The following is a 27,106-nucleotide window of genomic DNA, read 5'->3' as shown; positions in this document are numbered from 1 at the left end:
CTGAAGTACAACAACGGATTTGGGAGAAAGAACACTGTCTTTGCTGCATTAATTGTATTTCAGAATAACCACGGAGGAAGAAAAATTCTTCTTTTTAGATGAATCACAGCTAATTATTGCAAGAAAAGCAAAAGAATTAGAAAACCACCATTTGCAACACCTTATGGTATATACTGGACTCAAACAGTGACCATAAATAGCTACTAAGACCATTAAGTGACTGACCAGATGGAGAACGCTGTGATGGAAGGACCAGGTTGAAGTGACTGAAACCTCTCCTTACTCTAAATCTCTAAAAACAGGACAATCAGGTGTTACCTGCTTCCTTAATAAGATGCAGCAGGAAGTACAAAGCATCCCTTATAGATTATTCTTGACAGAAAAACAGAACCTGGATCAAATCAGTCCTCAGATCTCATCATTAGGTTACAGAAATGACCCATAGATCCATGAGGATACACTTTGCTACATTTTGAATTTGGGGAATTCTATAGGTCAAGTCACCCTTTTCTTAAAAAAATAAATAAATAAATAAATTGCATGAAGAAAAAGTGAAGGAGAGAAGACTGTTAGAGAGTAAAAGAAACTTGAGAGACAAATCAACTAAATGCAATGTCCAGACCCCGTTTGGATGCTGATTGGAACAAACCAACTGTAAAGTGTCACTTATGTCACTTATGTGACAATGGAAAAACAACACAGGCTGGGCACTCAATGATGGTAACGAATCACTGCCGATTTTGTTAGGTAGGAAAATGGTATTGCATGATGTTTTAAAAACTCCTTTTCTGTTAGAAACATGCCTAAAATATTTACATGACAACACAGGTGTGATTTGCATTCAAATATTCCAGCCAAAGAAAAAATGAGAGGTGATGGTTAGGACAGAAGGAACACCATGGCAAAACCGTGACAGCTGCTGACCTCGGGGGCGGGGCACCCAGTAGGTTATCCTTCAGTTCTCGCTACTTTCACCAGTGTTTGAAACTAAACACAATCGGAGCAATTACCTTTAAAAATTTAATGCTTTAGGGGAAACTCTTTTAAAGATCTCTTCGTGTAAAATGAAGGGTCTGAGGGAATGAGAAAGATCGGCCCCAGACTCTCTGTATTTTAAACTCCGATTTCCACTCTGTATTTGCATCTGTAGTGCAGGACAGACTGACACATGCACAATGAGATGCCCAGAGAGGGCTGGGCTGTAGCTCAGTGGTAGGACACTTGCCAGGCACATGAGAGGCACTGGGTTCCATCCTCAGCACCACATAAAACTAAATAAATAAAATAAAGGTCCATCCACAACTAAAAATAAGAAATAAATAAATAAATGAAATAAAAGATGCCCACAGAGCGCGGAGTGTGCTGTATGTAGCTCACATCTCCAAGCACTGCATAAGCACTCATGGCCTTGTCCTATTCTGATAGCAGGTGTCCCTGATGGATGGGGGACAGCAGCATTAAAGCTCCTTCTCTGCAGGAGCCCCAGTGACACCCTTTTTCTCAAATAATTTTAGCCATTTACTCTCACTTTCTACATATGTCACTGTGTGCCATGCATAGTTCAGAACATTTCAAGAGCTTCGAGGAGATGATAATGGGAACTGGAGGGCAAAGAAAGGGAGGCGAGGAAGGGCTTTGCTAGGGATGACATTTATACAAGGAAGAACTACAGTCATGCACTGCGTGCTGAGAGATGCACTGCCGGGTCATTCTGCTGCGCGGACCTCACCCGCTGGGTTTGCAGAAGCGTGAGTGGCAGAGCTTACTACGAGAGGCTATGTGGGTTGGCTGATGTGTGGCTTGTTGTTGACCAGAACTTCCATGTACCTGTGCGACTCCCGACTGCAGCTACTTATGTTGTCTCATCCACAGAATGTTAAGCTCCACTAGGGCGTGAATTCCACTCCTCCCTCTCCCCACCTGCAATCTCTTTAACTTTATTAATCTGAATGTTGAAAGTACTGGAAGGGGCCTTAGATTAGCTAGATTGATCTGATTCTAATTCTTGGGAAATTGAAAAGAAACTCAGAGCACGCTGAGTGTGATGGTGCACGCCTGTAATCCCAGCTACTTGGGAGGCAGAGGAAGGAGAATTGCAAGTTCATGGCCAGCCTGGGCAACTCAGGAAGGCCCCATTTCAATGTGAAAAACAAAATTGGATGGGGATGTAGCCCAGTGGTAGAGCGCCCTGGGTTATATCCCCAGCCATGTTTTAAAAAAAAAAAAAAAAAAAAAAAAAAAAAAAAGCAAGATGGGGAGAAATTCAGAGAAAATTAGGCTAATTAGTGGCAGAAGTTTGGAACTCTGAAGTTAGAATTTACTCAATTCAGTCCTCTCAATCGTGCATGTAATAGTCCCCTCTTATCGGCAGGAAATACATACCATGACCCCTCAGCAGGTACCTGAAACTGCAGGTAGTTCTGGACCCTATATATACCGGTTTTTCCTAATTTATCCTACATATGATAAGGTTTGATTTAAAAATTAGGCATGGTGAAAGATTAATAATATAATAAAACAAGAATTATATCTACTGTGACAAAAGTTATGTGCATGTTTTTCTCCTAATATTAATGAGTCAATAAATAATAGGTCAGTGTCTTTTTGTTGGGGGTGGATCCTAGGGTTTTACCATTAAGCCACATCTCCAGATATTTTTATTTTTATTTTTATTTTGAGACAGGTTCTTGATAAGTTGCTTAGGGCCTTGCTAAATTGCTGAGGCTGACTTTGAACTTACAGTCTTTACCTCAAGTCTCCCAAGCCTCTGGGATTACAGACATGCATCACTGTGACTAGTTAATAAGTCAGTGTCTTATTGTACTATACTGTTTTCAGAATGTGGTTGACAGGAGTGTGTATATGTGTGTGTGTGTGTTTATATGCACGCACACATAGTTACTGAGTGTGTTAATACCAGGGGAATAAAAATATAACCAGAGAAATTAGTACTTACTGAACAAATCCTCAGTACTTACTGAACAGATCCTCACAGCTAATGAGCAATCGGAAGATTCTGAACTAAGGGGATCTACAGCTAGTCTTTGACCTGGTCACTGGCAAGGACCTGTGATCCCAGGCTGCTCCGACTCCTTGGTAAATTGGAACTAATGTTACCCCTGAGGCCCAGAGGTAGCTCATTTCCTCATCCCAGTCTTGGATTCTCCCAGGATAGTATTTTCTATGTTCCCTCAGATTTATCCTTCCCTTTCTCACAAAATACCTTAAATTCCTATAACCAAAGAAACCTAACCACAATACCTTGATTTTACACCTTGAAACCTGTCTGACATATTTACACATCACCAGTGGGGGGAAAAAGTCCAAATCCAAAAATGTTTGTGAATACAGTAGATTTTACTGAGAATTTCATGAGCAATTTCAGTGACTCTCCTATGGCAAAATTTCCTTTGAAAATCTCCTTTAATGCAAGTCAGTGTAATTATTATGTCAATTAAAAATAAATTAAAACAAAAAAGCTCCTTTAACCAATGTCATCTTCCTTCTAAATCCTTGCTCAGGAACTCCCTTGTCCCTTTTTTCTCTCCATCTCTTCCTCAGCATCGCATCCTCTATAAACCACACAACACAACCACAGACACACAGAAGTCACAGCAAAACAAAAACCCAGTGCTTTTAATTATTTCTTAGGTATGTCCCCATTAATCCAGTCATTATTGATATTGTGGGCCACAGTTGGAAAAACTGAAGCCCAGGATATTTAAGAGACTTGCCTTAAGTCCCTGTGAGTTAGAGGAAAATGCCAGTTTCCTGATTTAATACTATTTTTCCCCCAGTGCTGGAAATGGAAATGCAGGGCTTCACACCCACTATGCAAGTGCTCAACCACTGAGTTCTGCCCTCAGTCCCCTGGCCTAGTGTCTCTGTCATCCATGACTAAGGGGACTGTTCACAGGTAATGCAAAGGGACACTGCAGGGTAAAGCCAGCAGGAGCTTTCCAAGAACACAAGATCCTGATGCATGAGAACTTGAAGAGATCAGGGAGTGAACACCTCAAACATCTGCCAGCCAACCCTGCTGGGTGACACTTACTCTTGTCCCCTTTTCATTTGGTGCATATCCAGGGAAGAAACAAATTTCGGCCTTCTGATGACATCCTTTTGAGTCTTGGAAATTATGTTTGTCTGAATCATCCCTTTAAACAGAAAAATAAAAACAAGAATCAAGAATCAGCCCCAGAAAATGACTCACTTTTCAGAGCTACTTACACAGCAAATGTTCATGACTGAATTGTACATGAATGGATTTGGATGAAAACTGTTCATGATAAAAAAAAAAAAAACTTATATCCCTCACTGACCTTACTCAAAGATTCAGAATGCAAAGTATTGAATCAACATTCAGAAGAAACCTAATCTTCCCACACACACACACACACACACCACACACACCACATGGGGACTGAGCCCAGGGGCATTTTACTGCTGAGCCTCATCTTCAGTTCTTTTTATTTATTTTGAGACAGGGTCTCACTAAGTTGCTGAGGCTGATCTTGAACTTGCAATCTTCCTGCTTCAGCCTCCCAAATTGCTGGGATTACAGGTGAGTGTCACTGTGCCCAGTCAAGATTAACCTAATCCTTAAATAAAAATTAGATGGCAAAAGAGAGCTAGGGCACCCAGATGACAAGACATCCTCCAGTCAAGCTACCCTAAACTGGGGCTGGAATGTGATAGAGCTTATCAATTTTTTTCTTTCATCAAGGGTGAAATGTCATTTTCAATTCATGCATGTTGTCGTCCTGGCTCCAAACTGCAACAGTAATCCTTTTAAAAAGTAATCACCACACATTGTACAACTATATTGGAAAACAGTTTGGTAGTTTCTTATGAAGTTAAACATGTGCTGCTATATGATCCATCAATTCCACTTCTAGAGACATATAAATAAAAACCTATTATCTACAAGACTTTGCATATGAATGTTCACAGCTACATTATTATATAACCAAAAAGTAGAGATAATCTAAATGTCCATCAACTGGCGAATGAATACACAAAGGATGGAAGATCCTCATAATGGAATATTCAGCAATGAAGAGAGAAAAACAACTAAACATGCAGCATCATAGATGAATCTAGAAAACATTGTTCTGAGTGAAAGAAGCCAGCTATGTATAGAATACGTAGTGCAAGGGTCTATTTATATAAAGTTCTAGAACAGGCAAAACTAATCTGTAGGGATATAAAGCACACCAGCCACAGCTTGTCATGGGAGTAGATGAGGTGAGTGAGGGGAAGCAGAAACCCACTGCAAAGAGACAGAAGCAAACTTTTGGGGTTTGATGAAAATGTTCTCTATCTCTATTACGCTGGTGGTTACAGGCATTTGTCAATACTGGACCAACTGCACACTTGAAATGCATGCATTTTATTGTAATAATTAAGCCTAAATAAAATGCATATATTTTATTGTCATTATCAAGCCTCCATAAAGATGATGTTTAGCAAAACAAACATAAGAGCGAAAAAGCAACCCTGATCACGCTGCAGTGCTGCAAGACCTTCCCACACCTTCCATGTTTAAAACAAAAAATCCAGGTTCCTCTTTGCTTTCATCTCTTGCAGAACTTCTTCCTTTCTTTGAAACTTTAAGCTTGGATCCACCTGCCAGCCTCAGCCTTAGCGGCTCCCTCTCCTGGAGTACCTCCTCCCAGCGTGGGCTGCTCCCTCCATTCCAAAGGTTCCTCCTTGGCCCAACCTGGGTGCTCTCCCCTGCCTCCTCCAATGTCTGACTCCTTCATCCCTGTGTGTCATTTTCTCCAAAGCAGTTACCACTTTCTGAAATTACCTGATCTGCTCACTTGCTCATGGACTTTCACTACCCTCTGGAACATGGGTTCCAAGACAGCAACCTCACCACCGTACCCCCAGAGCCGAGGACAGAGCCTGACACACAGATGCACTCAAATTTTAATTTGGTGAATGAGAGCAATAGAAAGACAGTCTGGAACACCACAAGCTGCTCTGAGCTGATTTCTATAAACCAGGTGAACAAAAGCAACTGACCAAATTGCTGTAGACTCAGGATCAAGGTACTTTGGTTCTCATCTCTCCATCACCCTTTTAAATTGTGAGAGCCATATATTACCACCAAAGACAAAAACTTTACGGTTGTTGTTATTATATTATTATGAATAGAATTGAACCCAGGGGTGCTTAACCACTGAGCCACATATCCCCAGTCCTTTTTATTTTTATTTTGAGATTGGGTCTCACTAAGTTGCTCAGGCCAGCTTTGAACCTGCCATCTTCCTGCCTCAGCCTCCTGAGCCACTGGGATTACAGGTGTGCACTACCACACCCAGCAGGTAAGTCATTTTTAATTCCATGACCCCATAGAACAGATTTTCCTTCATTGATTTCCAGTTGTGGTCCACACACACATTGTTGCAATGATTATGCTCATTAAAATTTTTCAAACCTTTTTCCATCTTAAATATACACATAGAAAAGTGTATAAACATAAATTTGTGGTTCTGCCTTTTTCATTTAACAATATCCAGTTTTTCTTTTACTAACACAGTTTTCATAATCATAGTTTTTGACAACTATCTAATACACACAGGCATGTCATACTCCTTTTTGTTTAGCATTACTCCTCTGGTACACAGGCTATTTCTATTTTTTTAATACTACAGATAAGGGTTCAATAAAGCTCTTCACTGATGAAAGCTTTTATTCCCCACTTTCTGGTAAATTATTTTCTAAGGAAGACTTCTGGGGGATGAAACTAGTAGGACTATTTCAACATGTCTCAACATGGACTGCCAGGTTGCTTTCCAAAATGGTGAGTACGAGGAGGGCTGGGGACATAGTTCGGTGGTGGAGTACTTGCCTAGCATGCTCAAGGTCCAGGTTCAACAATCCCCAGCACCATGTGCACACACATGCACACACATACACAGCCAGTACAATGGTCCTTAGAATCTGCATTACTTAATGTACACTAAGTGGTACAGGACTCAAATCTCAGGAACCACCTGGGAAATCAAGGTCCTGAGAAAGTTTCACTTCCTCCAAAATACCTGCCAAGCAGGTCCCAAAAGGCAAGTTTCTGACCATGTGCAAGGGTGCCCTGGAAGTGTGCCACTAGGACATTACCTTCAGAGGGAGGACAGCTCCTGCCCTGTTTTCTTACTAAACATAAGAAGAGTAGAGACAATGGTAGATGCTAACCAGAAGACACTCCTGTAGTGGTTCAAATAAATATGGCAGAAAGCACACTGCTTTAGTCAATGTGATGGATGAAACCATCCATCCGTGGATCTAGTGATGAACTCTCAAAGGAACAGCAGGTTTCTAAAACTCTGAAGGTGTCCAAAGGCACAAGGCCTCCACTGTTGTCATCAGCACTTGAAAATTCAACTGCCCACCCCGAATGGGAAACTCAGACCAGCAGAATTGAAGGTCCACCCACCCCGAGACGAGGAAGTGGGCCTAGGGGCCCTTTCAGGGCTGCAGGCGGGTGGTTGCAGCTAGGGCTTCAGAACACAGGCCCAACCGCTGCTGGGCTGCTCACCTGGCTACCAAGAACATTCGCTGTTCCCACTCCCACACGGACAGGTGAGTTGGATTCCGACCACACACGACAGGCCAAACACAGAAACTCACCTTGGAAACTCAGCTCGTAGTTCCGTGACCCCACCTGGAAGGGCACCACTCCTCTGGGACAGGACTGGAACAAAGACTCCAGGTAGGTCGAGTCGATGTTCGAACAGGGTTGGTTGTTGCTCTAAGTTTAAAAACAAATCAGGCAAAGACTGTAGAGTAGGCTTTTAGGAAATCTCGACTGTTCCATCTCATATGGTTTCATTTTAGCCATGGAATTTGAACAGGAGTGCATCTTGCTCCCAAGCCAGATCACAAGGGCATTCAGGCAGAGCCATGTCAATGCCTTAGGTGGTCCACCCTCTACGCTGAAAGTGGCCTTGGATTTGCCACTGGGGCTATAATAAAAGCTGTGAAGACTACTCAGATAATATAAAGATCTAATCTCTGGCTTCAAGGTATCTGTGAAGCATCTGAACGGGAAAACCAGGTAAAGAGGAGTGTGCTGATGTAGAGGAGTTTGGAGGAACATGTTTGAGCATTCAAACATTTGCACATGGTGCACAATGGGATTAAATCTGAAAATTGCTACAGGAGGCAGAGCAAGAACAAAGGGTAGAAGGCGTTAGAACTTTCTAACCTGCAGCATACAACAATGAAGTCATGCCAGGAAGGTGTTTGTTGCAGTAGCACTGGGACAGAAATGATCGGAAAAGAGATTGCTGCCATGATCGAATAAGCCTGGTAAACCATATACATTTTTTGAACCCAAAGACCGACTGAAGTTGGTCAGGCAAATAGTCATGGGCCTGAGGGTTTCCCAACCCTCTAACTGAAGTCTTGTATCTATTGAATACCTGCTCAGCCTTATAGAACCCACCCTGTTCCTGGCTCGAAAGGCCAAAGTCTTTCAAACTTTGATGTACATGTGCATCACCCAGGGATCTAGATAAAGCACAGATCATGATGAAGGATTTGGGGTTCCACATTTCAACAGCTCCAAGATGATGCCGATGCCGCTGGTCTGTAGGGTCTAGACCAGTGCTGTTTACTAGAATATTCTGCAATGATGGGAACAGTCTCTGTGCTGTCCTATATGGTATTTAAGGGAGGCAAAATCTTGCCTTGAACCTTTTAGGGTTTTTCAGCTGGGTCTTAGAATTAAATTGACATAAGGAAAAACATACAAACTTTTACACGGGAGACTTCACCAGAAAACAAAGACCTGAAGTAGTAAGTTACAAACATATTACAAGGCAAAGGGGCTTGGCTGGTGCTCAGTGGATGGAGAGGTGGCCAGGAAGACAAGGTTTTCCTAACAGGTTTGTTTGTACAGATCTCTCTCTGCCCCAAGCCCTGTCCTTGATGATAAGACCATGACCCTCCTTCTGCTGTAGGGGGGCGTCTTTCACATGGAATTTCATTCCCTGCTCTAAGAAGCAGAAGGGAGGTCAGAGTGATCTTCTCACACCTGCTGTTTTCCAAGTGCCTTTTAACTCAAAATAGTCGATATACCAGAGGGGCTTATTTTTAACTCCTTCAGTAGCCTAGAACTATGTGGCGATCGAACATTCAAAATGTGACTAGTGCCATTCGCTGTAGGGTTGAGGTCCTGATTTTATTCTTTAGTTTATGTAATTTTAAAATTTAATAGCCACACGAGGCTATAGGCCATCATACAGGCCAGCACAGGGCCATTAAGTCAGTGACTGGCTGGGCACCATGCTGACCTTCTCAGCCATGTCCACACACTGTACTTGTGTTTGTGGATCATGGTTAAGTCCCCAAGGATGACATTTCCCTTCAGGTCAGTGGACACCCACAGCAAAGGTGGTTCTCAGGACTGGGATGATGTTGGTGCATGTGAGAGTCAGGAGGTCACACAGTCAGCTGACCAGGAGGGGTTCTGTCCAGAGACGACTCTCAAGTCTGGGGCATCTTTCTCCTCTCTCACACCTGTGTTCTGTCCAGGTCACTCACCAGGTGCTGCTTTAGTAAGGGTCCCTTCAGTTTTTCTTGTATTTGCACTAAGCTGGCCCTAGATCTTTGGAAATCCCCAGTCAGTGTTGTCTCATGCTCCTAAGTGACAGGCAATGACAACCTTGTGAGACGCTTCATTAGTCCTTCTACCTCTTAATTAATTTAATAGTCGTAATGTGTCCTAGAGTGTCCTACAGTACTGTGGTTCTGCATCAATGAAGAGATGATTGAATAAGGTTGGGCCTTCAATTATTTATTCTCCCAGACGACTTGCATTTATGTCTCAGTTGCAGTGGCCTGGTCTTGGCTTTTGTCCTGTGCCTCAATTACTCCTGCAACCCTGGCTTTCTAGAGCTATCACCTGCCCTGACTCTGAGCAGCCCTCTCAGGCCTAGGGCCCCCGCCATTCCTCCATGTCAGTTACCATAATGCCCAAGCTTAGCTCTGTGCTGGTGAGCATCCATGAGAAACTGCCTCTGCACATCCCACCTGCTGCAAACCCAGTGATCACCAGCCTCTGCTCTACTGTACTATTACTGTCCAACAGCCTACCAAGTCAATCATCACCTCCAATACCATAGCATCTCCCAGCCCACCATCTATGTATAAGTCCTCATTAAGCTCCCTCATTAATTTCCTTAAAAGGGTATCAATTCCAGAAAAATCATGCCAAGCAAACGCGCCAACTCTTCATTAGTGAAAATGTCTGTACCCCAAGTGCCTAGCATGTCTGAGGCACTGGGTTCGATCCTCCACACCACATAAAAATAAAGTATTGTGTCCATTTACAACTAAAAATATTTTTAAAAAAATAAAGGCTGGGGTTGTGGTTCAGTGGTAGAATGCTTGCCTAGCATACATGAGGCCCTGGGTTCAATCCTCAGCACCACAGAAAAATAAAATAAAGGTATGTGTCCACCTACAACCAAAAAGTATATATATTTTTAAAAAATGAAATAAAACCTAGCTGCGTTCAGTGGTGCACACCTGTAATCCCGGAAGCTCAGGAGGCTGAGGCAGAAGGATCATGAGTTCAAAGCCAGCCTCAGCAACAGGGAGGCGCTAACCAACTCAGTGAGACCCTGTCTCTAAATAAAATACAAAATAGGGCTGGGATGTGGCTCAGTGGTTGAGTGTCCCTGAGTTCAATCCCCTGTACCAATGAATAAATGAATGAATGAATGAATGAATGAATGAATAAATAAATAAATAAATAAATCAAAAAAACCCTGCAGGGCACATCTAAAGACTATCCAGTGAACTTTCTTCCCCAACTATGCACTAGATCAAAATTTGAACCACAACTGAGTCATGAGAGAAACGGGGCTGCTCATTGTTTGGAGTTCAAATCTCCTAGAACCACCACTTCTATTTTAAATGAAGAGCCAGCAAGGAAAACTCTAAACCCAGGGACTGATTTTCTTTCTCTCTTTCAACAACAGAAGAGTCAACTCAGTGTCATATAATGTCACATAATGATGGATCTAATGAATAAGAAACCGTAAGAATTTATTCACACCTTCAATGAATATACAGAACATGTGTTGCAGATTAAATAAATTCAACATTGCATACGTACACAGACATAAAGTTACAGTCTACAAACTGCATTTAATGCAGAATGAGGGCCCTAGAGAATTTTGTATTAACGAGCTCAAGAAGCTTTTTTTTTTTTTTTTTTTTTTTTGCGATACTGGAGGTCGAACTCAGGGCCTTGTGCTTGTGAGGCAAGCACTCTACCAGCTGAGCTATCTCCCCAGCCCCCTCAAGAAGCTTCTTATGTTTTATTAGGGAACACAATCTACAAAACTTGTGTAAATTTAAATTTAGATACCAATTATACCCCACCGATAGGTCACTGGGACCCTGTCATCAGGGGAGAGAAAAAAAAAGGTTTTCTCACTTTTCTCCTTTGGCTTAGTAAATTGCAAGGACCTGACACAAGAACTATTAAGATCTATAATTTACTTTTATTTTGACAGAGGCCACTTAGTTCAGGTTTCTAACTTTTATTCCCTCAGGTACTTCTACAGAACTGTATTTTGAAGAATCTGTGCAGAGTTCAACATCACGGGAGCCTCTCCACACCATTCAGCAGAACGTGTTCCGAGAGACGCTACCTGGGCCCCCATGGGAGAGGAGAGCAGAGGAGACCCAGCTCTGGGGCCCTATCCTGTTTCAAGGGAGCAGCTGGGCTTGACTTCAGTTGGCTCATTTAGGTTCTTCGGAAGATTATTTGATAAAACATATCTGCTGATGAAAAGCAGTCTGGACAGCACGGTGCTACTGAACTGACAGCAGGACATTTTACTGTAGAACTCCCCACCTCCCGAGGCACACCTTGCTGTCCCCTCCATGAGACCCAGAGAGATGCCTCCCCAGCAGAAATCAGGGTGCCTCTCCTGAGCGGCCGGTGTGTTTTGCCATAGAGGTGCAGGGGATTTTGTAACAGATGGTGTTTCTGTTTCTTTGGCAGCTCTGCAGCTCAGAGTCAAATTCAGAGGCCGCTGACTTATACCTTTGTAGAACCTGAGGCCACGTTTTCTTTTCCTTACTTCAAAAATCTCGTTTTTGTTCTTTCTCATCACTCTGATCTCAGTTTCTATTGAAGACCTCCCTTCCCTTTCTTCTCTGCACACCTCTTTTTTTATCCTATGCATCAAAGGACAGAGATGCAAGACAGAAGTTCAGCTTTTCTAAACTTCTACCCCCTGTTCTATGTCCCCTCTGTGGGTCAGCCTAGAATCTTTTAGTTCAGGTCCTTCCAATCCATCTGAATATAAACTCTGAATACTAGTGTCCATCTCTACCAGCTGTGGCTTCAGTGCTTGAAATGAACACACCCTCTGGTACAATTACCATCCCACCCTCTCCAGCAGCCTTCCAGCTTCTCTCTCCTGCTCTGCCTCTCATAGAGGCAGTCTCTGTACAGTTAGTATTAATACAGAGAAAGCTATCACGAGACCCACCCCATCCCGGATAGTGAGGAAGAGGGGTATACGGCTGACTCATGTCTTCAGGGGTTCCTTAAAAATGACTAATAGAGCCGGGTGCGGTGGCACACACCTGTGACCCCAGCAGCTCGGGAGACTGAGGCAGGAGGATGGTGAGCTCAAATCCAGCCTCAACAACTTAGCAAGGCCCTCAGCAACTCAGAGAGACCCTGTCTCTAAATAAAATATAAAAGTGGGCTAAGGATGTGGTTCAGTGGTTAAGAGGCCCTGGGTTCAATCACCAGTACAAAAAAAAAAAAAAAAAAAAAAATATATATATATATATATATATATCCCTGTCTCCAAATCAAAATTGAATAAAAAGAGTTGAGGGTGTAGCTCAGTGACAGAACTTGCATGCACCAGACCCTAGACTCCATCCCCAGTACTGATTTATTAAAAAAAAAAAAGTAATTTGTGTTTTTGTTTTTGATTGCAACAGGAATATATGCTTGCTTAAAAAATGTAAATATGGGGCTGGGGAGATAGCTCAGCTAATAGAGTGCTTGCCTCACAAGTACAAGGCCCTGAATTCGATCCCCAGTACCACAAAAAAAAAGAAAAAGAAAAAATGTAAATATGGCTGGGGCTGTAGCTCAGTGGTAGAGCTCTTGCCTAATGTGTGAGGCTCTGGGTTCGATCCGCAGCACCACATCAAAACAAATCAATAAAATACAGGTATTGTGTCTATCTACAACTAAAAAATAAAAGAAAAGTAAATATGGCTAGGTATAAGTAAAAAACATCACTTTCTCCACCAGGTCCACTCCGCATGGGTGGGCATGTAGACTTCAAACATTTTATTAATAGTGTTTTCCCCCCTAAATTGGCAAGTTTAAGTGAGAGCCTCCCACAAGGGGGAATGGTACTCACCTCTTCCCCATACTGAATCCATTTGTCAGATTCATTCTTCCAATACCAAATCCATTTGGTGGCAAAGACAGAGTTGGCTGACTTCGGGGTTAAGGCGGATGAAGGAGTGGAGAGGCGTCGGATGGGGCTCGAGTTACAAGTCATATTCTGGAAATTGAATTTATTAGTTCCTACAAAAAAGCTGAGAGAGGAAATTGTAAAGGAGATGGAAATGCTTCCTTGACCTGTTTTCTGCGCTCCGGTCTCTTCCCTAATGAGAGCACAGAATTAAAATTTTAGAGCTGAAAAGGATCTTACACACAGAAGAACTGAAACACAGAGGGTAAAGAAACTTGCCTATGCTACTTATTTAATGACATCATGAAACGTATTGATTCTTCCCTCAAAAAATACCCCAAAGTAAAACTGCTCACAAAACAACTGATATGTTTAAGGGTAGAAAGTGACTCAGTTGGGTGTGGTGACACATGCCCGTAATCCCAGTGGCTCGAGAGGCTGAGTCGGAGGAGTTCACAAGTTCAAAGCCAGTCTCAGCAATTTAGCAAAGCCCTAAGCAACCCAGTGAGATCCTGTCTCAAAATAATAAAAGGGTTGGGGGTGTGGTTCAGTGGTGAAGCGCCCCTCAATTCAATCCCTAGAACAAAAAAACAAAACAAAAAAGTGGAAAGTAAATGGCTCGTAGTCGGCCAGGTTTAAAAAGTATTATTCAAATAGTTACCAAAGTATAGTCTGAGACCTTCGGAAAGAGTTGACAAGGTCAAAGTAACTTTCATAATTCAATCAAGACATTTAATGTTGCTTTTTTGGTTTCAGGCTTGCACAAGGGCACAATGGAGTTTTCTGGAGGCTATGTGATTTATAATTTCACAATAGATTTTAAAAAGCAGCAGATTAGAGAATCTAGACATCTTCTATTAAGACCAACATTACAGAGATTTGCAAATATATAAAACAATGTCACTCTTCTTGATAAATTTTTGGTTTTGGAAAACAATCATGCTTACAGTTATCTATATGTAGTAACTGACATAACAAATGTAATTATATGAATATAATTATATAGAAATGTTAGTTATGCTAAGGGGTTTATTATTGTCATGTGTGAGTAGATTGATTAAAATTTAATTTTTCTCAGTTCTAATTTTTAATATGACAAACATTGATAGCTGTAAATTCATAGAAATAGAAATTCTTTAGAATCCTCAATACATAAGAGTGTTGAGGGGTCCTAGATAAAAATGTCTGAGTACTGCTGCTATAAGAAAGATCTCTTAGATCAGTAAGTGCATCTCACTCGGGACCAATTTTAAACCCAGGGAACATTTGACAATATCTGAAAATAATTTTGGTTATCACAACTGGGGTAGGGTAGGGCGAAGGGAGTATGGTCCTCTTGGGATGAAGAATAGAGACCAAGTTGGGCGCAGTGGTGCACCTCTGTAATACAGCTCTGTAATTGGGAGGTTGAGGCAGGAGTATTGCAAGTTCAAAGCCAGCCTCAGCAACTTAGTAAGGACTTAAGCAACTTAGTGAGACCCTGTCTCAAAATTGAATTGGTGGTTGGGAATGTGGCTCAGTGGTTAAGTACTCCTGGTTTCAATCCCTGGTACCAGAGAGAGAGAGAGAGAGAGAGAGAGACACCAAGAATACTGCTAAACAGTCCCCCACAACAAATAATTATCTGGCCTCAAATGTCAATAATTTTAAGGTTGAGGAATTGTTCTAGATTTACCTAGGGGGTAAATATATAGTTTCTGGAAACAAGAATAGCTTATGCCGCCCTCTGGTGGCCATATTCAACAACACAGAATCCCCACCAAAATTCAGTCAATTCTGCAGATTAAAAAAGAAGGCACTTCCCGGCCGCCACCCTTGCCCAAAGAAATTTCTTGTAAAACTAGGCTGCATTTTATATCCCTGAACATCACAGATAAATATGGTCATGTGGGTGTTACCCACTGCAGCCCTGAGAGAGCAGAAATGTAAAGTTACCTCCAAGACAGAGAAAAAAACGCAAACACAAAGAAGTTAGAAAATGCTAAAGCACACAACAAACTTCTGCACTAGAACTACATGAGGCTACTCAAATCATATTTTTAAATTATGAAATGAAGCCAAAGGCTCATTTGTTGAAAATAATTTGGTTCTTTTAATAGTTCTGCATCAAGTTGGTAAGACTAAGAACTGACTTTTTCTGCAGGATACACTGACAAATATCAGTTAAACAAATAATCACATCACTGTTTACTTCACTTGAGTTAGTGGATATTTCCAGACTCCCTAGCCAGGCACCTAACAGTAGGATTTCCTTTGATGTGGATCACATAAGCCAGGGTACCCAACTTACATGTGGGTTTTGGGGTCACAATAGGCCTCCTCAACCTTCTCCGAATACAGAAAGTCCATCCAGGTGTCTGAAACGAGTATCTGCCACTGGTAGGGCCGGAGGGAGTGGATTTTGTTACAGAGGCCTACAAAGACAGAGAGGAGAAAAAACAAATAAGCCAATCAATAAATGAGCTAAGGAACTGAACAGACACTTCACAGAAAATACATCTCTAGCATTGAGAGAAATACAAGTCAAAACCACTCTAAAGATGCCATCTCACTCTAGTCAGAATGGCAATTATCAAGAATACAAGCAACAATAAATGTTGGAGAGGATGTGGGGGAAAAGGTGCACATACATTGCTGGTGGGACTGCAAATTGGTGCAGCCACTCTGGAAAAGAGTATGGAGATTCCCCAGAAAACTTGGAATAGAACCAACACTTGACACAGCTATCCCACTCCTCAGTTCACACCCAAAGGACTTAAAATCAGCATACTACAGTGATGCAGTCACATCAATGTTTACAGCAGCTCAACTCACAATAGTCAAACTATGGAACCATGCTAGGTACCCTTCAACAGATGAATGGATAAAGAAAATGTGAGATACATATATATATATATTTTTTTTTTTTTTTTTTTTTTTTTTTTCCCGGTGCTGGGGATTGAACCCAGGGCCTTATGCTTGCGAGGCAAGCACTCTACCAACTGAGCTATATCCCCAGCCCGAAAATGTGGTATATATACACAGTGGACTATTACTCAGCTTTAAAGAAAAATGAAATTATGTCATTTGTCAGTAAATGGATGGAGCTGGAGAACATCACACTCAGTGAAACAAGTCAATCCCAAAAAAAAAAAAGGTCACATATATTCTCTGGTATGCAAAAGCTAATTCACAATAAGGGTGAGACTAGGGAAGAATAGAGGCACAGTGGATTAGACAGAGGGAGTGAAGGGAGGGGTACGAGAGTAGGAAGGATAGTTGAAGGGATCAGACATTACTACCCATTGTCATTATGCAGACATATTAGTGCATATATGTTTATAAGACCAGTATGATAGTACATCATGTACAGCCAGAAGAATGAGAAGTTATACTCCAATTATGTATGATGTGTCAAAATGTTTTCTACTGTCATGTACAACTAATTAGAAATTAAAAAGAAAAAAAAAAAAAAAGACAGGAGGCCTATAGGTTGTTGGGGAAGTCTAGCCAGTTCAACCAAGTTCAATGCCGACTTTCCCCATCAGGGCCTGCCTTTCCTCCTTGCCAGGTGGTTCCCGTCTGTACCTTTGCTCATGCTGGTCCCTGCTGGCACTGCCCCATGTCCACTGTTCAGGTCCCTTTATCCCCCATGAAAACTTAACAAAAATTCCCCACTCCCCACAAACTCATGAATTTAGAGTTACCCTTGAAACCTCCCGCTCCCCACATGCACATATGAAGACAAAATGCCCTCCAGCATAGGCAACCATTTATTATTTCCTTGAAGTCCTGGCCTAAAATTCATTTCTTGCAGAAAGAATCCCCCAACCTGTCTCTCCCTTCTGATCTGATTCGTATTCCCTTAGCAAGTCCGTCACCTCGCCATTATGCATTTACTGATTTTATGCAGTTCTCTCAGCTGTGCATGTTTTAATGCCCCACCTTAATTACAAATGTTGCATTGTTGCTTATCTCACAGCCCCTTTGCATAACTGGCATGGGGCTGGGCATGCAAAAAATGGTCATTAAATAAATGCTTGCTGACTAATAGGTCAATGTTATAGGCCATAATACAGGAATACAGAAAAAAGTCCTGTTTTTCAAATTTTTCATTATGTGCTGGGTACAGTGGCTCACACCTATAATCCCAGTGACTTGGGAGGCTAAGGCAGTGGACAGAAAGTTGGAGGCCAGACTGGGCAACATGGAAAGACTCTGTCTCAAAATAAAAAATGAAAAGGGTTGGGCTGGGGTGGGGTTTAGCTCAGTGGTAGAGTACTTGCCCAGCATGCACAAGGCCCTGGGTTTGATCCCCAGTGATGCAAAAACAAATTAACATTTTCATTAGGTTATGTTTAAATCATTTTTGAAGTGTTCAAAAGATGTGTGACTATTTTAAAACAAAATGGCACCACAGGTGTTATGGTTTTCGATCTGGAAGTTCTCCCAAAGTCTTGTGTGCCAAAGGCCCGGTCCTAACGCAGCCACGTTCAGAAGTCGGGTATTTGGGAAGTGCCTGGATCATGAGTGCTCTGGTCTCATCAGTGGATTCACCCACTGAGGAATTCACAACTTGGTGGCTTCCCAGGGTGGAGATTCCTTAGAAAACTTGGAATGGAACCACCATTTGACCCAGCTATCCCACTCCTCGGCCTATACCCAAAGGACTTAAAATCAGCATACTACAGAGATACAGCCATATCAATGTTCATAGCTGCTCAATTCACAACAGCCAGACTATGGAACCAACCTAGATGTCCTTCAATTGATGAATGGATAAAGAAACTGTGGCATATACACACACATATATATATATACATATGTATATATGTATATATATGTGTATATATGTATATATGTATATGTATATATGTGTATATACAATGGAATATTACTCAGCCTTAAAGAAGAAAATTATGGCATTTGCAGGCAAATGGATGAAATTGGAGAATATCATGTTAAGTGAGATAAGCCAATCTCAAAAAAGCGAATGATCTCGCTGATAAGTGGATGATGACACATAATGGGGGGTGGGAGGGGGGCAAGAATGGAGGAAGGAGGGACTGTATAGAGGGGAAAGAGTGGTGGGAGGGGTGCGGGGGAGGAAAAAATAACAGAATGAATCAAACACCATTACCCAATGTAAATGTATGATTACGCAAATGGCATGCTGTTACTCCATGTACAAACAGAAACAACGTGTATCCCATTCGTTTACAATAAAATAAATTAAAATTTTTTAAAAAAATGCTCTACCAGAATTTGGTGGCTTTCATGGGAAGTGGTAAAACTAGATGCCAGGGCCTCACTGGAGGAAGCAGGGCATTGGGGACACACCCTGCAAGGGTGTATCTTGTCCCTTCCTTATCTTGTCCCTTACTCTCTTTCTGCTTCTGGCTGCCATGAGGTGAGCCATTTTGCTCTACCTCCCCACAGGCTCAGAAGCAATGGAGCCAGTCAACCATGGACTGAAACCTCGGAAACCGAGGGCCAAAATAAATCTTTTTCTAAACTAACTTTCTCAGGTATTTGTCACAGCGATGAAAACCTAACACAACAGATAAACCCAGAATGGATTGCTTGAGGATGTAGAAAACATTCGAACCCTTGTGCTTTGCTGGTGGGAATGAAAAATGGTATAGCCACTATGGAAAATGTTTTCTCCGAAAATTAAATACAGAATTACCACACAATCCAGAAATTCCAGGTCTGGGCATTTACCCCCAAGAAGTAAAAACAGTCTTGAACAAATACTGGCATACATATGTTCACAGGAGCACGAATCACAAGACCAAAAGGTAGACACTTGTAGAAAGTTCTTATGTTACTCACTATTAAGTTGACAACCGTTATACAGATAATCTAGACAAATTTCCTTTGAAGCATGATCATCCATCCTAGAAGATGTGGTGCTTATGACATCAGATATGGAATCTATAAAACAAAAGAGAGAGGACACAGGCATGCCAATCTTCATGTTTAAATGAAAACTAAAGATACCGGGTCTCACACTGGGAAATAATTCCTACCACGGGAGCCATGTCAAGAAAACTCCTGGGATTCTTGTGTGACTCCCAAGAGCTCAGTCACCTCATAAAATGGAACATAGGCACTAGGGCCACACGAGAGCTATGATTATTTCTGAAACTATAGTCAAACGATTTTAATTCTCAATAAATGTAGCAGCCTATTCCACGTGGTTCTATCATCGGGTCCTGGCCTATCTTCGGACACTAGGCTTCTCACCAGTACCTCCTCTTCACCAAAACCTCCAACACTAGCCTGTTAAAGGAAAAACTACCAGCCAGGGCCGCTCTGCTGCAAACTCAAGATATAGGTCTGAGCGACTCTGGGGAGTGACTTAGGCTGAGCGGGTTAACAGGGTCCTGGCAGAGTCATGACCTTGGGTCCCCCAGGCTGCAGCTCTGTTGCTCAAGGAAGGTGGAGGTGACTGAGGCAGAATGCCACCTCGTGCAGACCTGGCTTCTCAGACTTTGACTTCTAGAATATTTCACCCAATGGTTGCTATTTTTAAGCCAAAACCAGCAGCACCAGTTTTGTCCATTAGTAGTTTCATCCACGTTTTGTCTAGAGCCATTTTGAGTGCTATACACAGACTTCCTACCCCAACACAGGTCCCCTCTACATTTACCATTACGAAAAGCTGCTCCTGGGTCGTTTCTCATCCTGGCAATCTTCACATCCTGGGGAGAAGTGCCGTCGTCCTGGTGATTCCTAGCTACCGCCGTTTCTCTCTGGTTGCTGCTGGTGGTTCCGTAATTTAAAAATCTTGCAGCAGTAATATCCATGGCCGCTCCATCAGCGTTATTATTAAAAAGAGGGACATGCTGAGTGTCCTGAGTCCCATTCTTGCCCTTGACATTCACAAGGTCTGGGGAGAGGATGGCCGTGCCCTTTCTGGTAGTTACGGCTTCAGGTATTTTTCCAAAACCAAGAGGTGAGACCACAGCAGCTGGACTTGGATAAAACACACTATCTCTCCCAGTGCCTTGGTCATTCAGCCAGGTTGGGGAGCCCTTCTGGCTGGAGGCCGGCGTCGAATCAGAATGCCTATAAAAGATGCCATCTGGGCTGCCATTCTCTGAAAACTTCTGGCTTGATCCCACCTGATCTGGTCCTCCAAGACCAGATACCTTAGACAAGACGGAGGAAGACTGGGTGCGATCCTGACCCCCCAGATATGTGAACTTGTGGGTGAGGTCATCCACCAGCCCATCCTCCTGGGGAGGCCCTTGGCCCACAACATCTGGGCTGGATGTGCGGGACTTCTGAGCAGCAGCTGAGGCAGATGGAAAAAACTCTTGGCTCTCCTGCAGGAATCTTTCCCTACTCTTGCTTCTACCTCTAGGCACCACAGGTCTACGGTGCGGGGTAGGAGCTGGAAAGAGGAAAAGAAAAATGAAACAAAATGATAAAAATTATTGAGTGGTTAAGGTCCTACCACTATTCCTCCTCTCTACTTTTCCAGCCTTGCTATTCAACTTCTATCAAACTGCTTGTCCTAATCTGGTGCGTAAATACATTGAGGAAGGGTGAATCCTGATGTGCTGTGAGCAGAGCAGGAAACAGCAACCATGGCTAAGCTGGGGATGGGGGTACCTGCTTCTCTCCTGGGACTCAGAGGTAGACCTTACTCCCCAAACCCCTAGGTGGCGCTGTCTGCTACTTCTGAGTCAGCCAGCACTGACCAAAATGCAAAGACCAAACTGGGCAAATCATCTAGATTTTGCCCACACTGTAATATGGACATACCTGATCATCTAAGGATTCATAATACTCAAACAAAATGAAACCACATTCTCAAGGTATGATTTCATCTAAGCTAGGAAGTTTTCCAGATTCCTTCATTAGGCACCCCGCTTCCAATGCCTAAGCTTAATAGCAAAAGTCAAAATTGAGCCAGGCATGGTGGTGCACCCCTGTGATCCCAGTGACTCAGGAGGCTGAAGTAGGGGGTGAGGGTCACAAATTCAAGGCCATCCAGGGAAATTTAGTGAAATCTTTTTTTTTTTTTTTTTTTTTTTTTTTTGCAGTGCTGGGGATTGAATCCAGGGCCTTGTGCTTGCAAGGCAAGCATTCTACCAACTGAGCTATCTCCCCAGCCCTGAGATCTTAATAAAAATAAAAAATAAAAAGGACAGGGGATGTAGCTCAGTGGTAAAGCACCTCTGGATTCTATCCCAGTACAAATAAACAAAGTCAAAACTGACAAAGCAGTGGCCTTTTTCTAGAACTGTGATGAGTCATATCCTGGAGGGAGTGAGCATGTGTATTGTGAGTGTGCATGAGTGTGCATGTGGTGTGCATGTGTCTGCATGTGCGCTTGTGCACACGTGACAAAAAGCCACCCTCTGTTCAGACAGCGCTGGGGAGTGAGAGAAAAGCATTAGGTATGGATTCAGAGCACGTGAGCTCTGCTACTCGCAGGTGAGGCCCGACACATGCCTTTTCATTATACATCACGTTACCTTTCATCCTTTTAAAAACAATGTAAGTCTGCCAGAAATAAAAGTTGTTCAATGAATTTTTATCATATCTGACTTACTATCTTATGAATAAATATTATTTAAGAAGTTGCTTAAAAATTCTGAGTCTTGGAGCTGGGATTGCGGCTCAGTTGTAGAGCGCTTGCCTAGCATGTGTGAGGCATTGGGTTCAAGTCTCAGTACTACATATAAATAAATGAATAAAATAAAGGTCTACCAACATCTAAAAGTATATATATTAAAAAATACTAATAATAATAAAAATTCTAAGCCTCAATTTCTTTAACCCTTATATTATTATAAGCAATACATCTGCCTTTCTTCATGATTTTGCGATGAGAAACAATGAGGTACTTTGGGTGAAAGTTCCTTTTGTAAATGATAAACCATTCCCAGATATAAGGAAGTGTAATCGTTCGTTACTTTTTACAGCATCTTGGACTCATGTATTCTATGTGCTTCATGAAATTTACCTTTTCTACAGCCAATTCATAGACAAAAAATGTTGAGATCAAACCCATTACATAAAATATGAAAATGCCTAAGAAATGGTTTCTCCACACTCACGAAGATGGCCATCGTATGCCTAAGAAATGGTTTCTCCACACTCACGAAGATGGCCATCGTCAAAAAAATCAGAAAATGACAAATGCTAGAGAGGATGCGCAGAAATCTGAACCCTGTGCATTGCCGGCAGAAATAAAAACTGACACAGCTGCCGTTTTACCATGTGGCCCCACCTCAAAAATTAGATTCAGGATTACCAGAAGATCTAGCAAGTCTACTTCTGGTTATAGTCCCAAAAGAAAAGAAAACAGGGTCTCAAAGAGATATTTATACACCCACATTCTCGGTAGCATTATTCACAAAAGGCAAAACTTGAAAAGATTCAGATGTCCATGAACAAATGATTAGATAAACAAAATGGGGTCTATTCAGACAATATAGCATGTGTGAGGCATTGGGTTTGAGTCTCAGTACCACATATAAATAAATGAATAAAATAAAGGTCTACCAACATCTAAATATATATATTAAAAAATAATAATAATAAAAATTCTAAGACATTACTCAGTCTTAAAAAAAAAAGGAGGAGGCTGGGGATATAGCTCAGTTGGTAGAGTGCTTGCCTAGCATGTACAAGGCCCTGGGTTCAATCCCAAGCATCACTGGGGAAGGAAAAAAAAAAAAAAAAAGGAATTTTGACCTATGCAATGACATAGATAACCTGGAAGACCTTAAGGTGAGCAAAATAGCCTGTCATAAAAGGGCAAATATCCCAGCAGTTCAGGAGGCTGAAGCAGGAGGATCACAAGTTCAAAGCCAACCTCAGCAAAAGTGAGGTACTAAGCAACTCAGTGAATCCCTGTCTCTAACTAAAATACAAAGTAGGGCTGGGGATGTGACTCAGTGGTCAAGTGCCCCTGAGTTCAATCCCCAATACTGCACCCCCAAAATAATAAAAGGGTAAATATGACCTGCTTCCACCTATATGAGGTATCTAGAGTTGTCCAATTTATAGACAGAAAGCAGAATGCTTGGGGGAGGGGTGTGGGGAGTTAGTTTTTGAAGACAGAGCTTCAGTTTTGCAAGATGAAAAGGTTCTGGAAATATATGGTGTGAGAGTACTTAATATCACCAACCATACACTTAAAAGATGGTTAAAATGATAAATTATTTATTTACTTACTTATTTTGTGATGCTGAGGATCATACCCAGGGCCTTGCACCTACTTGGCAAGCGCTATACCACTGCGCTTACACTCCCCACCATGAAATGGCAAATTTTAGGCCATGAATATTGATCCACAATAAAACAACTTTTTAAAGAAACAGTACTGAGAATGGTAAACTAAATTTTATATAGTTTCGCATTGATGCTAAATTTTCTGTAACTAATTATATCATGGTTATGTAAGAGAAAAGACTCACGCCGAGATAAGGTTGACATCAAATGCTTTAACCACAAAAATGTTGTGTATGTGCATGAGTATCTGTATGTACACATGTAGAGAAAGGAAGAGATAATACAAATAGACAAAATATTAACAACTGGTGAATCTCAAAAGAAAAGTTTGTTTCTTTCCCTTAAAAAAAAAAAACAAAACCTATCAATTAGCTTTTGGAAAAATGATAAATAATTTTTTTAAACATTTTTTTAGATGTTGATAGACCTTTACTTTATTCATTTATTTATATGCGGTGCTGAGAATTAAACCCAGTGCCTCACACATGCTAGGCAAGTGCTCTACCACTGAGCCACAACCCCAGCCCAATAAATATTTTTTGATCTGGGGAAATAATGCTAAGCATTAATATTAAACTGCAAAATCACATATGTATTATGATTATAGTCATAATAAAAGAGTGTATACACGTGGACAAGATTTGAAAGAGAAAATGAAGTCAGGTTTACGTGGTAAGATAGAGCGCTCACAGGTAGATTTGCTTTCTTTGCAACTTCTGTTGGAAGGTGCACACAGTTTAAAAGGCAAGAACACATACCTCTCGGCCCAGAAGGGTTCCTCCGGGCGTGCTTGTTGTTGCAGATGTCCTGAATGTTCTGGACCACATCCAGGCTCAGCCCATGCTCCTTCATGATTGCCAGCACCTTTCTGTCCATCAGGTTATGGGATCTCAGGCAGTTGAGGTAACTACAGTTTCCCCGGGTGAAATGTTCACAGATGTGGAGTCTCTCGCATGGTGGCTGCTGGCTACAGATCTGTTTTCGACCCTCTCCTTTATAACTTTTGCATATCTGCAGAAGGAAAACACCAGAGCCAGAGATAAAACATCTCTGTGTACCTGCCACACATTCATTAAGAAAAGTTCAAGCCCACAAAAATTTTTAAAGCAAAAGGAGGGAAATACATGCCCACAATCTCTGATGAGGTATATTCAATTGATAGCTTATTTGGGCAGAAATGGTCTGGAATCTAATTATAAGATAGTGATGAGCTCTTCCCCTTTTTTCTGCCATTGTGGTGCGTGCGCTGTATTCAGTTCCTCGCCATGTCTTCTCACAAGACTTTCAGAATCAAGCGATTTTTGGCCAAGGAACAAAAGCAAAATCGTCCCATTCCCCAGTGGATTCGAATGAAAACTGGTAATAAAATCAGGTACAATTCCAAGAGGAGACATTGGAGGAGAACTAAGCTGGGTCTATAAGGAATTACATGAAATGGCACACATATTTATGCTGTATCAAGACTGTGGTTGATCATCTTGTCTGCATTATCAGGACAGTTGGGAAGAATTAACTGGGAATATGAGCTTTGTTACAAAGGTGCTGTAGTACTGGTTTTGTTTGGTTCGGAAATAAATATGTGAAACATTAAAAAAAAAAAAAAAAAAGAGTGATGAATTTGATAATCCTTGTCAGACTGCCAACTACAACAGGGTAGCTGAGCCCTGTGTTAGAAAAGAGCCCAAAGACAAATTTCTAAGTTTGGGATATCAACTTATTTTGCAATCAAATCAATGTGTGTTTTACCAATAACTGTAATTCAGAATTTGGTCTCTGATATGAAGAATGTGAAGTGTCTAAAATGATAAGCTAAAGAAGAAAATTCCTGAGTTTTTATCTAAATGGACATATCTACATATCTTGCGCTACAGAGATGTAGTTCCTACTGAGAAGTGGAATACTATCACGGAGGCCTGGTCATATGAGGCAGGACTAAAAGATACCAATGTAAAGTGGGAGGCCCTAAAGCAGCTGGAGGACCTCAGGGGACCCACTGACTAGTTTGTTTCCTTTACTGTAATAGGAGGAAAATATGTGCCCCATCTACATAAGTTGCACTGTTAAGCAGGTGAAGTAACGTGACTGGGTTATGCACAATAAGGTGTGATGCAAATGCTTGAACCAATAATAAGAAAACCAATATGATGAGTAAAAATCCTGAGTTTCAGACATTTTTAAAAATAAAAACATTTATAGATGCTTCAATGGGCTCTGCACAAACTAGATGAACAGGTTTCCCCATCATTTGTCTAGATGGATCCAGACTCCAGGAACAGTAATTTAGCCACATAGCTTCTAACACCAGATTCAAAGATTCAAATAGATGTGATTGGCTATAGAGTCTACTCTCCAGATTCTAGCCTCTAGATCACCAGTTCTCAAAGTGTGGTCCTTGGACCAAGCACCATCAGCAGCACATAGACACCTGTTAGAAATGCAAAGCCTTAGTCAGAACTACCAGAGATGGAGCCCCCATATCTGTGTTTTAACAAATCCTCCAGGTGGTCCTGACACATGCTCGAGTTTGAGAAGCAGTGTCCTGGAGGCTCTATCAAAAAAGAACAACTAATGATTTTTAATAAAAAAAAATTTGTCCATGGGGGGAAAAAAAAAAAAAGAACAACTAGCAACTTCATAAATGATGCTTTGGTTAACATTCCCGTTACCATCCTGATATTGAAGCAAGAAGACTCTGGCCTTAAATAGGCCAGAACAAATGAAGTCATTCCTTCCTTTAATAAACACATTATAGTTTTACAACTTTACATACCAGGAAGTCAGATTTGCCTGATGTTTTCATGCTCTCCTAAGTCAAGTCTAAGTGGAAAAGTGGGGCTATTTTAAGTATTTTAGGGCAGGTGTGTCTTGTGCACTTCTGCCTTCATAGAAGGCACAGTGTCTGACACTTGCAGGCAGTTCTAAATCTTAACTGAATAAAAGTAAAAAAATAGAAATAAAAACAGAGATGCCCAGAAGCATTCAATGCCTTGTCCAAGGTCCCACGGGGAATTAAAGGCAGAGTGAGGGCTGCAAGGGATACCTAAGGGCTGAGAACACTCCAACGTTTTCTTAGGTCCCTGTCCACGTCTCCCCAGCCACAGCTGATCCTCTACACTCCCTCTTGCACTTAACTTAGCCCCTCTTTCATGTATCACCCCTTCTGATAAAATCCAAATTGCAGCTGGGCATGGTGGTACACGCCTACAATCCCAGCGACTCAGGAGGCTGAGGCAGGAGGATCACAAGTTCAAAGCCAGCCTCAGCAAATCAGGGAGGCCCTAAGTAACTTAGCTAGATCCTGTCTCAAAATAAAAAATTTAAACAGCCAGGGATGTGTTTCAGTGATTAAGCACCTCTGGGTTCAATCTCTGGTACTGGAAAAAAAAAAAAAAAAA

General features: G+C 41.7%; 2 protein-coding genes across 2 annotated transcripts in view; one reads left to right on the top strand and one right to left on the bottom strand.

The window, feature by feature from the left end:
* The window catches only part of ZC3HAV1 (zinc finger CCCH-type containing, antiviral 1), a 55,000-nt gene that overhangs the window by 10,052 nt on the left and 17,842 nt on the right, over positions 1–27,106 (bottom strand). The window contains exons 3-9 of the mRNA XM_079150101.1: positions 24,470–24,722; positions 20,110–20,856; positions 19,290–19,391; positions 15,766–15,889; positions 13,419–13,599; positions 7,636–7,756; positions 4,055–4,157 (exon numbers count right to left, since the gene is read on the bottom strand). Of these exons, the coding sequence (XP_079006227.1) occupies positions 4,055–4,157; positions 7,636–7,756; positions 13,419–13,599; positions 15,766–15,889; positions 19,290–19,391; positions 20,110–20,856; positions 24,470–24,722 (1,631 nt within the window). The remainder of the gene's footprint in view (positions 1–4,054; positions 4,158–7,635; positions 7,757–13,418; positions 13,600–15,765; positions 15,890–19,289; positions 19,392–20,109; positions 20,857–24,469; positions 24,723–27,106) is intronic.
* Positions 24,926–25,319, top strand: LOC306667488 (large ribosomal subunit protein eL39-like). Its single transcript, XM_079150153.1, has one exon. It carries the CDS (start codon positions 24,977–24,979, stop codon positions 25,130–25,132), a length of 156 nt encoding a protein of 51 aa, XP_079006279.1. The 5' UTR covers positions 24,926–24,976; the 3' UTR covers positions 25,133–25,319.

Source organism: Sciurus vulgaris (genome assembly GCF_902686455.1).
Source record: "Sciurus vulgaris genome assembly, chromosome: 8".
Taxonomy (NCBI): domain Eukaryota; kingdom Metazoa; phylum Chordata; class Mammalia; order Rodentia; family Sciuridae; genus Sciurus; species Sciurus vulgaris.
This window is presented reverse-complemented; position numbering and strand designations above follow the sequence as displayed.

Coding starts and splice junctions, on each gene's coding strand:
- LOC306667488 (XM_079150153.1), top strand. CDS start 24,977: ATGTCTTCTCACAAGACTTTCAGAATCAAGCGATTTTTGGCCAAGGAA.